This window comes from Lichenostomus cassidix, chromosome 17 (genome assembly GCF_008360975.1).
Source record: "Lichenostomus cassidix isolate B80296 chromosome 17, HeHo_3.0, whole genome shotgun sequence".
Classification (NCBI taxonomy): Eukaryota; Metazoa; Chordata; class Aves; order Passeriformes; family Meliphagidae; genus Lichenostomus; species Lichenostomus cassidix.
The window spans coordinates 10,625,300-10,637,795 of NC_139497.1; the positions used below are offsets into that span (position 1 = coordinate 10,625,300).

Consider the following 12,496-nt stretch of genomic DNA (forward strand, 5'->3'; position numbering starts at 1 on the left):
ACATCCTTCAGGGAGCCCTCCTGAAGCAGATGGGTGGGATGGAGGTGACCTCCAGTTGTCCCTTCCATCCTGTGCCATCCTGTGATCAACATCAAAGCCTCTGGCTTGATCTGCTTCAGTATGCCCACATTTCATACTGGGAGCACAGCATCCCCAGTGCAAAGGGAAGGGCTCAGACCTGTGAGAGATGTTCTGCCCATGGCATCCAGTAGACCGGTGGCTAGTTTGCTAGTGGCTGTGGCACTGGCTTGTGGCCAGCTCAGTGCTGCCAGGTTCCTGGGCAGGGCTCCTGCTCTCTGGGGTGCCCAGGCTGGGGGATGTGGGGCTGCTGGCCCACACTGGGCCTGGCTGACCCTGGGCAAAGGAGCTGAGCCTGATGAAATCCCACTGCAATCCATGTTTCAAGGCCACCAGCTCAAGGGGAGGATCTGCTCATCGAGGCCCCTCTCTGGGTGCACGGGCGGCGGCAGCAGAGGTGAGAGGAGTCCTGTGGGGGTAGCAGCCTCCATGAGCTCTGGCAGCAGCTTCCTCTGCCCAGGTGGGGAAACCAGTAGGGGCAGTAGTGGCCATCACTGGTGGTGCCCTATGGGGCTGTCTGCCAAGCCATGCTACTTCCAGGCTGATCAGCCCTTGCTGGGGCTCTGCCAGAAGTGTTCTACCCCAGGAATGACCTGGTTGTGGCCCTGGAGCTGTGCCCCTTGCCATGTGGCAGTCATGAGCTGGGTGCTGAGATGCTCCTGCCAATGAGAGCGGTGCAGGCAGGGTGGGGGTTGGCTCCTACCAATGGCATCTCAGGATCCCCAGGCTCCAGGGAGTCTTCAGAGCCCCTTCCAGTGCCTAAAGGGGCTCCAAGGGAGCTGGGGAGGGACATGGGATGAGAACCTGGAGTGACAAGAGGGAATGGCTTCCCACTGCCAGAGGGCAGGGTGAGATGGAATATTGGAGATATTGCTGACTGCCAGCTGAGCTGTTCTCCCTGCCCAGAGTGCAGTCCACTGCCAGCCCTGCGCCCAAAAGCTCTCCCATTCTCCTTATGCACAGGGACAGGCAGAACACCTATGTCCCTAGCAGCAGGACAAGGCTGGCAGCATCCCTGGCTCAGCAGAAAGTGTCTTCATCCCTCACCAAGCTGGTGCATTCCACCGGGCTGTGCCCCGTCCCTGTCAGAGTGGCACCCACCTGTCCTGGGTGGAAAACGGGCTGAAGAAAGGGAGGTTCAGTAGTTGAAAAGCCGAGGATCTCCCTGGGGCATCTGGCTCCAGCTCACTGCTGTGGTGCCGACAGCGTTGCGTGACAGGATCATGGTGCGCTGTCCCAGCCAGCACAGCCTCGCCATAAACCCGCTGCCCGGCCAGGGAGCCGATAACAGCGGGGCTGAAGTCCAACACAGGCAGTTCCTGAGGAGCACATTCCAGCCCGGGGTTCACGCTGTGGCCTCTCCGAGCTCTGTTTTACCGTTGCGGTGGCCGGGATGGCTGCAGGCGGGCAGGCAATGCTGGCTCTTCTGGTGCTGCTAGGTAAGCTCTGCCGACACGGGCAGGGGTTGTGTCCCGGGAAGGAAGGTACCTCGGTGCTGGCTGCTCCACTCTGATCCTCCCCGGCAGTTTCCCCTAGTTCTGGGGACCGGGGCAGATACAGCCCAGCCGACTGGGCTCTGCTGGTGAAGTCAGCCCGTGGTTCCCAGGGTGAGCTAGTGCCGGAGCCCCCAGCACCCGGCAGGGTATCACAAGTGACTTTGTTCAGCATGGACCAGAAAACGCTCAGATTTTCCTGTTTCTCCTAAAACGGGGGCTGGGACTCGAAGCATGGTGGTGATCAGAGTGAATGGGTGAAGCATCAGAGTCAGTGCCCCGGCAGGCTCTGGCACCCTGAGGCTGACAGTGGGAAATGGCAGTGTGGGAGGTGTGGGGTGCTGGGGCAGTGACGGGGAGGGGGGGGGGGTCGCCGTCCAAGGGAAGATGCCACTGAGAGCTCAGTACCTACCCCAGCAGGGTCCCAAACCGAGATGCCCACGCAAACGTCACCTGCAGGACAGGTGTGCCCTTTGTCACGTGCTGCAGGTACTGTGCCTGGCTCCCTGCGGCGTTTTCACCCCACTGTCTCTCCTATAGCCAGGACCGTCCTCCCCAGTGGGCCCGTGGTTGTCAACAGCTGCAGCAGCTTGGCTGAGCAGCTCTGCAACTTCATCTGTGACTGCAGCGACTGCTCAGACGAGAACCAGTGTGGTGGGTGCCCAGACCCCCCAGCCCCCCAGACCCATTCTCAGGCTCTGCTCCTGGGCTGAGAGCGGGCAATGTAGTGGGGGGTGTTGTGGGTGCAAGTCCCTGCACCAGGGTGGTGCTGGTGCCCAGGATGGATGCAGGGCCCCCCAGGATGGGTACAGGACCCCGGGGTGGATGCAGATGCATGGGGTAGGGGCAGGTCCCTTGTGCAGGTGTCCAGGGTGAACACAGGTTGCCTGGGTGCATGTGAGTCTGCCACTTGGGTGTAAGATCCCAGGCTGTGTGCAGGTTCCTCAGGCTGGCCACAGGTCCCCTGGGTAGGTGCAGCACCCCGGGGTGGGTGCAGTTCCCTGAGGTGGCCACAGGACCGCAGGGTGACCCCAAGCCTGCCTTGACCTCCCATCTGTCCACCTTCAGGGTACCTGCGGGGCTCAGCAGTGCTGGGCACCCCCTTCACCTGTGACTTCGAGGACAGTGACTGTGGCTGGCAGGACGTGGGCACCTCAACATACAGATGGGTGCGGAGCCGGGCCAGCCTGGCCATGTGGGGCGTGGGGCCTCACTCAGACCACACCATGGGCACCGATCTGGGTAAGCAGGAGCTGCTTGGTGAGCAGGCTCTGGGCACCCACAGCACTCCTCCACTTGGCTATGGGTGCCCTGGAGTCGGGGTGCCAGGACAGCCATCTTTGTAGGGTGCAGGGGATGGAGCAGACCCATGGAGGGGCAGGAGTAGTACTGGCACAGCTCTGGTGCCACCCGATGGGGCTGCAGCCCCTGCTCTGCTTTCTGCCCTCCCCAGGCTGGTTCTTGGTGACCATGTCTCCCCCAGCAAAGACCACAGCCACAGCCTGGCTCAGGTCACCAGAGATGCGGGAAGCAGCTGCCACATGTGAGATCAGAGCCTGGTATCACCTCTCACAGAGCTGTGAGGGCACCCAAGGTGGGCACAGGCAGCATCGGCTGCTGGGCAGTGAGGATGGGAGGCAATGGGAGGGATGGGGCCATCTGCCCCTATGGCAGGGACAGAGCCACCGGCACCTTGAGATGGGTCCTTGCCATCCTGTTTGCCTCTTCCATGCTCCACAGCAGAGCTGGTGGGATCTAGGGGTCCCAGCTTCAGCCCCCAGAGATGGCAGGGTTTCATTCATTCCTTTGGGTACCACAGGATGCCCCATACCAAGGGCACTTTTGGGGCTTTCCTCAGGGCTGAACCAGACAGAGTGGCCGGTGCTACGCCTGGCCATGGCACACAAGAACGAGGTGGTGGGGCTGTGGCAGAGCCCTGAGCGCAGCAGTGAGGGCTGGCACCAGCTGGTTGCCTACCCAGGCCGGATCACAGAGCAGTTCCAGGTGAGACAGTGTCAGTACCCAGTCACTATCCCTACAAGCTGAGACCAGAGGCATTGGGGGAAGCCTGCGCAGCTCATGCCATCCCATCCTCCCATCACAGCTCATCTTCTCCCTGACACAGCCAGCTGCCTGTGGGGCAGAGGTGGCCCTCGATGACATCATGTTCAGGAACTGTGGCTTACCAGGTGACTCCCACATCTTCAGGGATGTGAGCTGGGATCATGGGGGAACTTGGTAGGGTGCAAAACCTGGGGAAGCTCTCCCGTTGCCTGCTGTGTCTTGGGGCACTGTGCCCTGGCCAGGGCATGAGGTGGGCAGTGAAAACCTGTCCCTTGAGCCACCCCAGGGAACGATGTGGGGGTGCTCACCACGTCCCTGTGGGACCAACCATTTTCTGACATGTGTCCCTCCACCCCAGAGGCCAAACTGCAGGTCTGCAGGGCCCAGGAGAGCCAGTGCAGCCATGGCTCCTGCCTGGCACAGCATCGTTTCTGTGATGGCACCGACGACTGCGGGGACAGCTCGGACGAGTGTGCAGCACAGTGCAGTGAGCACCCCTAGCCCCGGGGAGGAGTCCTGCAGATGGGCTGAGGGTCTGCCTTGGTGGGGCAAAGCTGTGCTGGGTTCCCCCAGCTCTGCCCCATGCCTGGAAGGATAAAACGACCCTGAGGGTTTGCAGAAGGGTGGCATCAGCCCAGCCCATGAGAGGGCTGGGACCCTGATCTGTGGGTCACTGCTGTCCCTTCTCCCCACAGAGAACTTCACCCGCTGCTCCTTTGACTACGATCTCTGTGGCTGGGAGGTGGTGGCCAGGACACCAGCATGGGGCAGGAACACGAGCCTGAGCCTGGGCACCTCATACGGCATCCCCAGTCGGGACCACAGCAACAACAGCAGGGCTGGTATGTGATGGGGCAGCATTGCCCCGTCAGAGCCCCACTGCGGGTGTACATACCCTGGGATGACTCTGCTCAAGGCTGTGCCAGGACAGTGGTGTCCTGCACCCACACATCTGCCTGGCTCCACTCAGCCCCAGCGTCTTCTGCAGGTTTTTTCCTCCATGTGGGCAGTAGCGGCACAGCTCAGCTCAGCAGCCCCACTTTCCGAGCCACCTGCTCCTGTTCTGTGAGTCACAGCTGGATCCTCGTGTCACAGCCCATATCGACATGGTGGTGATGGGAGATGGGGCTCCCAGCTGTGGGGACCCTCACATGGGGCTGGGGCTGTGGTTGGCCCTTGCTGGGTATGGGCAGCAGGTTTTTGGGTGTGGTTTGGTGGCATCTCCAGTGCCCATTGGGAGCTCAGAGCTCCTCACAGCCCTACCTCTGTTGGATGCAGGGGGCTGCATGCCCCTGCCCTGAGGCTCACCCTCCTCCCCATCCCCAGCTCGTGCTTTACTGCCACCTTCATGGCTCAGCCACCAGCAAGCTCAGCATCTCCTACGTGACCAACTCCACCAAGCACCTGGTGATGGAGAGGACAGGAGACCTGGGCAGCTGCTGGGTCCGGGAGAGAGTGGATTTCAGTGTGATGGGTCCTTTCAAGGTGGGCTGGTGCTGTGCTGGGGGGAGCTGGGCTGCCTGCAGGGTCAGGGACACATGGTCACCTCCAGTAGGCACCTATGGGACCAGGGCTGAACTGGGAATCAGACACCAGAGCTGAGCCTCTGGTGCTGGCATGTGCCATCCTCATGTCCCTATGCCCACACCTCCAAATCTCCCTACCAGCCCCCAGTCCAGGACCCCAGCCCACTGGAAATGGGTGTGTGGCTAGGGTGTCTTCATCCACACTGCATCACCCAATGCCTTCCCACTATTCTGTCTGCTTTCCCACACACAACCCAGCCTGCTCCTAGCTGACCCTGGAAGGCACCCCAATGAAACTCTGAGGGCACACTGATGGCACCCCAGTGGCACCTCCAGGCAGCTGCATGCAGGGGCAGCATCATCCCCCCAAGCCCACAGTGGCTGTGCCAGCACACACTGTGCACTTCTGTCAGGCACAGCATCGCCCCTGGTCCCACCAAGCCTCTTTCTGGGGAAAATGTGTGTCAGTCCATGACAGGTGCCAGCTCCCCCCCTCCCATGGCTCCCTGGTGTCCTCTTCATCCCCTCATACTCTGTGGCACTCCTTGCTGATATTGCTGGCATGGTGGTTTCTTGCAGGTGCTGATCGAGGGGGTGGCCAGCAGCAGGGGGACCGTGGCCATTGATGACCTGATCCTGTCTCAGGGCTGTGTGAAGGAGCAGGGTGAGCTGGTGGGCAGTGTCCCTCATCCTGCTCCAGTGTTGGCAGCTGTTCCAGGTGTCCTGTGCCCATGGCACCATCCCTAAAGGACCTTCCACATGGTCTGCCTGTCCCTCTGCTCATCACAGAGACCACCCTGGGTAGAGCACAGCAAACACTTGCCCTGGGGTGCTGGTGTCCTTGTCTTGTGGCTGTGACACTCCATCCTCTGTGCCAAAATGTGTTGCACAAACGGCTCTTACTAGGCTCTGTGTCCCCTTCAACTGGTGGCAACAGAGCTGGGCTGGGCTGGGCTGGGCTGGGACAAGAAGGGACGGGATGGGATGAGGGAAATGGAGAGTCAAGGAGATGTTTAAGGACAGGGGACAATGGCTTGAAAGGGTAACACTGATGCTGTAGCTGGGCCCTTTCACCACCGCTCTCCATCCTGGGGTGTTTTCCATCAGAGGAGCCTCTGGTCACGCTGCCAAGCTGGGCTGGAGCCAGCCCCTGCACATCAGAGGAGGTGGCCTGTGACAGCGGGGACTGCATTGCCGCAGAGCTGGCCTGTGACTTCACTGACACGTGCGCTGATGGCTCCGACGAGAAGCGCTGTGGTGAGAGCCAAGGCGGGTGCCGGCATCAGTACCCTGGCGGTGGAGGGGACCAGGCACCCCTGGGCTGGCACGGCCAGGGCACATGAGTGTCTGCACAGACCCCAGGAGCACAGTGGCCTGGCAAGACTGAGCCTGGAGTTTTTTACTGCCCAGAGAAGCTGTGGCTGCCCCATCCCCAGAAGTGTCCAAGGCCAGGTTGGACAGGTCTTGGAACAACCTGGTCTAGTGGAGGGTGTCCCTGTCCATGGCAGAGGGGTGGAATGGGATGAGCTTTAAGGTCCCTCCAACCCAAACCAGTTTGGATTCTGGGACTCTTCGACTTTGCAGGGACAACAGCCTTCGAGTCAGGGGCGGGGGGCTGGCACGACGTCAGTGTGGGGCGGCTGCGCTGGGGTCTGCAGAGGGTCACTGAGCCTGACACCTTCCTCACAGGTGAGATTGTTCCCACCACCCAGACAATGCTCTTCAGTGTCCAGCACCACAGGATCCCCCAGAGCAGGGACCCCCAGTGGGTGCCACTGCACAATGGGGGATGATGCCCAGGCAGGATACTGGGCTGGGGGTGCTGCCAGGGATATGGGACATCAGTCCTGACCTCACAGAGTGTTTCTGTGCCCAGGCACTATCCTTGCCCTCCAGGCAGGAGAAGGACAGATGGTGGGTCCTGCAAAGGCACGAACGCCTCCACTGGGCCCCTCTGGCCCTGCCTGCACCATGGAGATGAGCTACCACATTCACAGTGACCCCCAAGGTAACCTTCTGCCCACCCCCAGGGTGCCCTGCCTGCTCCCTGCCCATTCCTGGGGTGCCCGGCCTACTTCCTGCCTCCAAAGCCCCCCATGCCCACCTGCCTTTGCTGCCTCTCCCAACCCTGCTTTGCCCCATCAAATCATCCTGGAGCTGGGGTGTCCCTGTCTGTGTGCCTGTCCATGTCCCTGTACCTTATGACCATGGGCTGGTGCCATGGTGGACTCCCACAGGGTGGCCTTGGGTTTTGGGTGACTACAGCCTCTGCACCACCTCTTATGCCAGGCTTCCTCGCCGTCAGCATCACAGATCACACCACTGGCACCACCCAGCGTGCCTGGCACACACGAGGTCGTGGCAGCACAGCTGGGAGTCGTGTCCGTGTCCTGCTGGGAGAGAGAAGCCGGCCCTTCCAGGTATGCTGGGGACACAAGGACCAGCCTGGGGAGCTTTCAGTGGGATAGTGCCGGTGCTGCTGGGCACTCCAGGCTCATGGCTGCTGCCACCAGGTCGAGCTACTGGCGCTGGTGGATCTGCAGGGCTCAGCGAGTGTCAGTGTCGATAATGTGACATTTGAGCAGTGCTACCTTGATGTGGTGCCACCCACAGCTGCAGGTATAGCCAGGGTCACATGGGCAGGGAGGGTAACCCCAGACCCCTTCCATGGGGGCTGCCTGCTGGCTGTCACTCTGTCCAAGAGCAGGACTGCGATGCAGAAGGCCCAGGGCCAAGCACACATTCTACCTTGGCTTGGGACTCCTGTGTGGGGTGAACTTGGAGAGTGGGGCAAGAGAGCAGGATGAAAAGGACTCGTTTGCTTTTGGGGGGCCTTACCCCCTTCCACCTCCACACTGTCACCTCTCTCTGGCCAGAGCTGTCCTGCAACTTTGAGAGGGGCATGTGTGGCTGGTACCAGGATCTGTCCAGTGACTTCAAATGGGTCCACAGCATTGGTCAGGGGCAGGGCTCTGACCACACCACTGGCTCGGGTAAGGCTGGTCTTTGGGAGCCCAGGGCATCCCATAGCCTTCAATCTCCAGGACCAAGAGATGCCCTATGCACTTCCAGCAGCCCCATGCCCATGGAGCAAGCTCGGCTAGGGCAGCCTGGGAGCACCCAGAACTGGGCTGTGGGTGATGCAGAACACTCACATCTGTGTCCCCTCCACCCTGGCTGTCCCCAACATTCAGGCTACTTCTTGTCCCTGGACCCCTCTGTGCCGTGGAGCCGCGGGCAGCGGGCCCGGCTCCTCACCTCCCACCAGGAACCAGCTGCTGCCCCACGCTGTCTCTCCTTCTGGTACCGCCTGGCTGGCCCACAAATTGGTACGTGCCCCACGGCATCCTCCCTGGGATGCCCCAGCCCGGCTCTACTCTAAGGATAGTGGGGTACCCAAGGGGTGTGGGATGGCTGCCCCATGCCCCCCTCTGCCCAGGCACGCTGAACCTCAAGCTGCGGCTGGAGGAAGGGGAGGAGATGGTGCTGTGGACCTGCCGCGGAACCCAGGGCAGCATCTGGCACCGGGCATGGGCAACACTGCCTGCCACGGGCCAGCAGCGGTACCAGGTGAGGACCAGACCTCCCATGTCTTTGACACTAGCAAGGCACAGGGTGTCTGACACCACTGCCTGGGGGCAGGTGACTTTCGAGGTGCTGCGGGACGGGTTCCTGGGGGACGTGGGGCTGGACGACTTCACGCTGACAGCAGGACCCTGCGGGGCGGAGCTCTCCTGCTCTTTTGAGGCGGAGGACTGCGGGCTGGTAGCCAGTGGGAAGGGCACCTGGCAGCGGCAGAGCAACGGCACCGGCACCACCGCTGGCCCTGCGACCGACCACACCACCGGCACCGCCGCAGGTGTGCGACTATAGCAGCACTGCTACTTCCCTGCTGCAGAGTGTCCTCCCTGCCTGCTCTCAGTGTCCTGCCTGCCCTCCCTGCCCTCCCCAGGATGAGCAGAAGGCAATGCTGCACAGGGCTCCCCAACCCTGGAACTCCCCAAACCCAGAGTCTCCCAGCCCAAGGGCTCCCTAATCCTGGGGAGGTCCCCAAGCTGGGGAGACTCCTTGACCTGGGGGGGCAAACCCAGTCCCAGTTGTCCCCTAGTGCTCCCCAGCAGGGCAGGGCAGGGGTCACGGCACGGGGGCTTTTCTCCCCCAGGCCATTACATGGTGGTGAGCACGGGCAGGGCCTCCTTGCCTGCAGGACACACGGCTGCCCTCACCTCCCAGCCCTACCAGCCTTCTGTGCTCACTCAGTGCCTGGCCTTCTGGTACCAGCTGAGTGCCAGGACCCCAGGTGAGCACCACCGACCCTGAAACCTCTGGGGGCACCTCCAGATGGGTGGGGGCCCCACACAGTACAGCACAGGACCCCTTCTCCATGTCGGGTGCCCTGGGTAGGCTCCCTCAGGGTGTTCGTGGAGCAGAGCAGGGTGCGGAGGAAGGTGCTGAGTGTGAGCACCATGGAGGGGAACAACTGGCACTGCAGCCACATCACTGTCCAGCCTGATGGGGACTGGCAGGTGAGAGGGGCCAGGGTGCTGGGGGCAGCTGGGGGGGTCACAAGGGGTGCATGGAGACTGCGAGCCTTAGCCTGTCAACCTGCCCAGGTGGTGTTCGAGGCAGTGGGAGCTGGGGGTGACCACGGGTATATCGCACTGGATGACCTGCATGTGTTGGATGGAGCCTGCCCCCAGCCAGGTGAGAGCCCACCCCACAGGGGCACCATGGATCAGATGGGGGGGACAGGACATCCTATGGAGGCATGCAGCCATGGGGATGGGGACAGACCTTTTCCTGCCCCGAGGCTGGCCTGGCCTGAAGCTGCGTGTGGTGTGTATCACCCAGGTGCCCCATCTCCTACCAAGTAGCACTGGGTGTCTCACAACCCCTCTTTCCTCCCAGCATCCTGTGACTTCGAGCAGGACACATGTGGCTGGAGCAGCCCCTCAGACCCCCGCTTGCACAGCTTTGCCTGGGGCTGGAAGAGCGGGATCACCCTGGCCAAGTACCCTGGCCCCGAGCAGGATCACACCCTGGGCACAAGGAATGGTAGGAAACACCCATCCCTGCCCAGGCACCCTGGCATGGCCAGAGTGAGGAAGAGGAGCTGGGCATGGATGTGGTCAGACCGGTACATCCTGTGGGGCCTGACTCCACAGCATCCCTGTCCCCTCTTCGCCTGAGAGGGACAGCTCAGTCCCAAGGGCAGTGAGGTGCAGGGCTGGTTTGTGCTGTCCTCCAGACATCACTCTGGGCATTTTGGGGTAGAGTGGCACAAACACGGTGGGACAAAGGGATGCAGAACTGGGGGATATCCTGTGCTCTGTCCCTGCCTGCCCAGGTCACTACATGCACTTTGACACCAGCGTGCTGGGTGCCAGGGGCACCAGTGCCCTACTGGAGTGCCCACCCCTGCCTGCAGCCACCGACTCCTGCTTGCGCTTCTGGTACCACATGGACATCCCGGAACACCTCTGTAAGCATTGCAGGGGCAGGGAGGAGGTGCCATCCCTGGGTGTCATGAGCCTAATATGGGAGTAGGGGGCTCATGGACCACAGACACTCAAGTTCAGCTCCAGCTGGGCAGTGGGGATGGCCCATTCCCTCTGGGTGCTGCTATCCCAGCAGAGGATGGCACAGGTGAGAGGGCTCGGCTCCTGTGGGCTCAGGGCAGCTGGTGATGCCAGGGTGCCTGTGCTCCCTCCTTGCAGCCAGCGGGGAGCTGCAGGTGACACTGCACAGTGCGGCAGGGCAGCGCACAGTGTGGAGTGTGGCAGGGCACCACAGCCAGGGCTGGCAGGGCGCCGTGGTGCCAGTGCAGAGCCCCAGTGAGTTCCAGGTAAGTGGGGCCACTCTGGGGTGCAGGGTGTCTGCATGGGTGCATCAGCCCCCCAGACCCCACCTTTCCCCACAGATCAGCTTTGAGATCACCACACGGAGGTGGCCGATGGAGGGGACAGTGGCACTGGATGACATCATGTACAGCGTTGGGGTTGGCTGCCATTCCAGCCCAGAGGGTCCAGTGGAAGGTGTGGGGGCAGCCACTTCTGGCTGTGAAAGGTCAAGCCAGAGCTGCCCAGGGTGGTTGGCTGAGGCTGGAGGCAGCTCTCTGGGCAGTCTGGGCAGTGGATTGAGCCTGACAGCATTTCCTCTCCCTGTAGAGAAACCCTCCGGCAGCTTTGTGGCAGAGGTGGTGCTCAGTCTGCTCCTGACCCTTCTCATCGTGGTGCTGGTGGCTGTCGGGGTCTGGTACTGGCTGAAGCAGCAAGGGCTGGCAAGCAGGACACCAGCGGAGAGCAACACTCCCCAGGGCTTTGACAACATCACCTTCCGAGATGTAAGGACAGGGTGAAGGACTTTCCTGATTACCCCAGCTGTGTCAAAACAGCATTTTCCTAAAAGCTCAGCAAGTGCCAGGAGGTTCTCCCTGACCTCGCATTCCGCCAACGCGACAGAGAGGTGCAAAGGGCTCTGCCTCTTATCTGCTTGTTGACAAACAAGTGACCCCGAGCTGTAGGACTGACCTAAAAATGCTTCTGCCACCAAGCAGCTGCTCCAGCAAGAGCTGAGTGTGATCCCACCCTGGAGCCTTGTGCAAAGGGGGTCTGGTAAACCTGACTCATCCTCACCTAGCCAGCACTCAAATCTGTGAAGTGGCTTAAGCTGCAGGTCCCTTGGACAGGTCTGGTACCATGACATCTGCAGCAGAGCCACCAGCCCCAGCATGGACCCCAACAACACACATGGGTGCCCCTGGGCACACTGGGGGTTTGGTGCCTCTGCTGGGGTCACAGGAGGCTGGCACACAAACTGTCCTCACTGCAGCCTGGAAGAAATCCTGGTGTTTCACAGCAGACAGCCCACATTTGTCATCAATTCCCACACACCTTTCTTTGCAGGACAAGGTCATTATATCTCCAAGGGAGGGGGATGAGGCTTGAAATTAGCAGCCAGCAGCAAGAATTGCCCGTTCCCACCAGGCACACCATCCCTTGACAAGAACCCACACTCCATCAGTCGCCTGCTCTCTGCTCTTGGCACCGGGGAGCTGGCGACCTGGGACATCGGCCCTGCAGAGGGACACGCTGCCATCATCACTACCTCCAAGTGCTCGGGAAAAGCATTTTTGTCGTTTGTAACATGAACTTTCTGCTTCCAAGACACAGCAACGTGCCTGTGCTTTGGCAGGTGGCAGGAGTGGGAGTTCTCACAGTGGCTGTCCTCATCTGAACAGGCTTCTAGCTGTGGAAGGTGGGGTGAAGTGTGGGGTCCTGGTCCCCAGAACTGGGAAGAGCAGTGGGTGCTGCAGAGGGTGTGAGCCACTTCTCA

At 61.3% G+C, this 12,496-nt stretch overlaps 1 protein-coding gene across 2 annotated transcripts; it reads left to right on the top strand.

The window, feature by feature from the left end:
- The first annotated feature begins 486 nt into the window (after positions 1 to 486).
- MAMDC4 (MAM domain containing 4) lies at positions 487 to 12,326 on the top strand. 2 transcript variants are annotated; one of them, XM_085076545.1, is made up of 29 exons: positions 487 to 1,517; positions 2,112 to 2,225; positions 2,640 to 2,813; positions 3,025 to 3,165; positions 3,391 to 3,575; positions 3,676 to 3,760; positions 3,994 to 4,122; positions 4,331 to 4,477; positions 4,624 to 4,700; positions 4,962 to 5,120; positions 5,741 to 5,833; positions 6,271 to 6,418; positions 6,746 to 6,850; positions 7,038 to 7,169; positions 7,451 to 7,581; positions 7,675 to 7,780; positions 8,038 to 8,154; positions 8,356 to 8,490; positions 8,601 to 8,731; positions 8,804 to 9,020; positions 9,324 to 9,461; positions 9,566 to 9,687; positions 9,775 to 9,865; positions 10,070 to 10,216; positions 10,509 to 10,643; positions 10,879 to 11,006; positions 11,082 to 11,196; positions 11,329 to 11,504; positions 11,718 to 12,326. In XM_085076545.1, the coding sequence occupies exons 1-29, from the start codon at positions 1,472 to 1,474 to the stop codon at positions 11,817 to 11,819; spliced, it is 3,726 nt and encodes a 1,241-aa protein (XP_084932671.1). In that variant the 5' UTR covers positions 487 to 1,471; the 3' UTR covers positions 11,820 to 12,326. The 2 variants fall into 2 exon arrangements, with proteins under 2 accessions (XP_084932671.1, XP_084932672.1); XM_085076546.1 differs by having other exon boundaries at positions 5,741 to 5,825; positions 6,269 to 6,418; positions 12,067 to 12,326.
- The last annotated feature ends 170 nt before the right edge of the window (positions 12,327 to 12,496 follow it).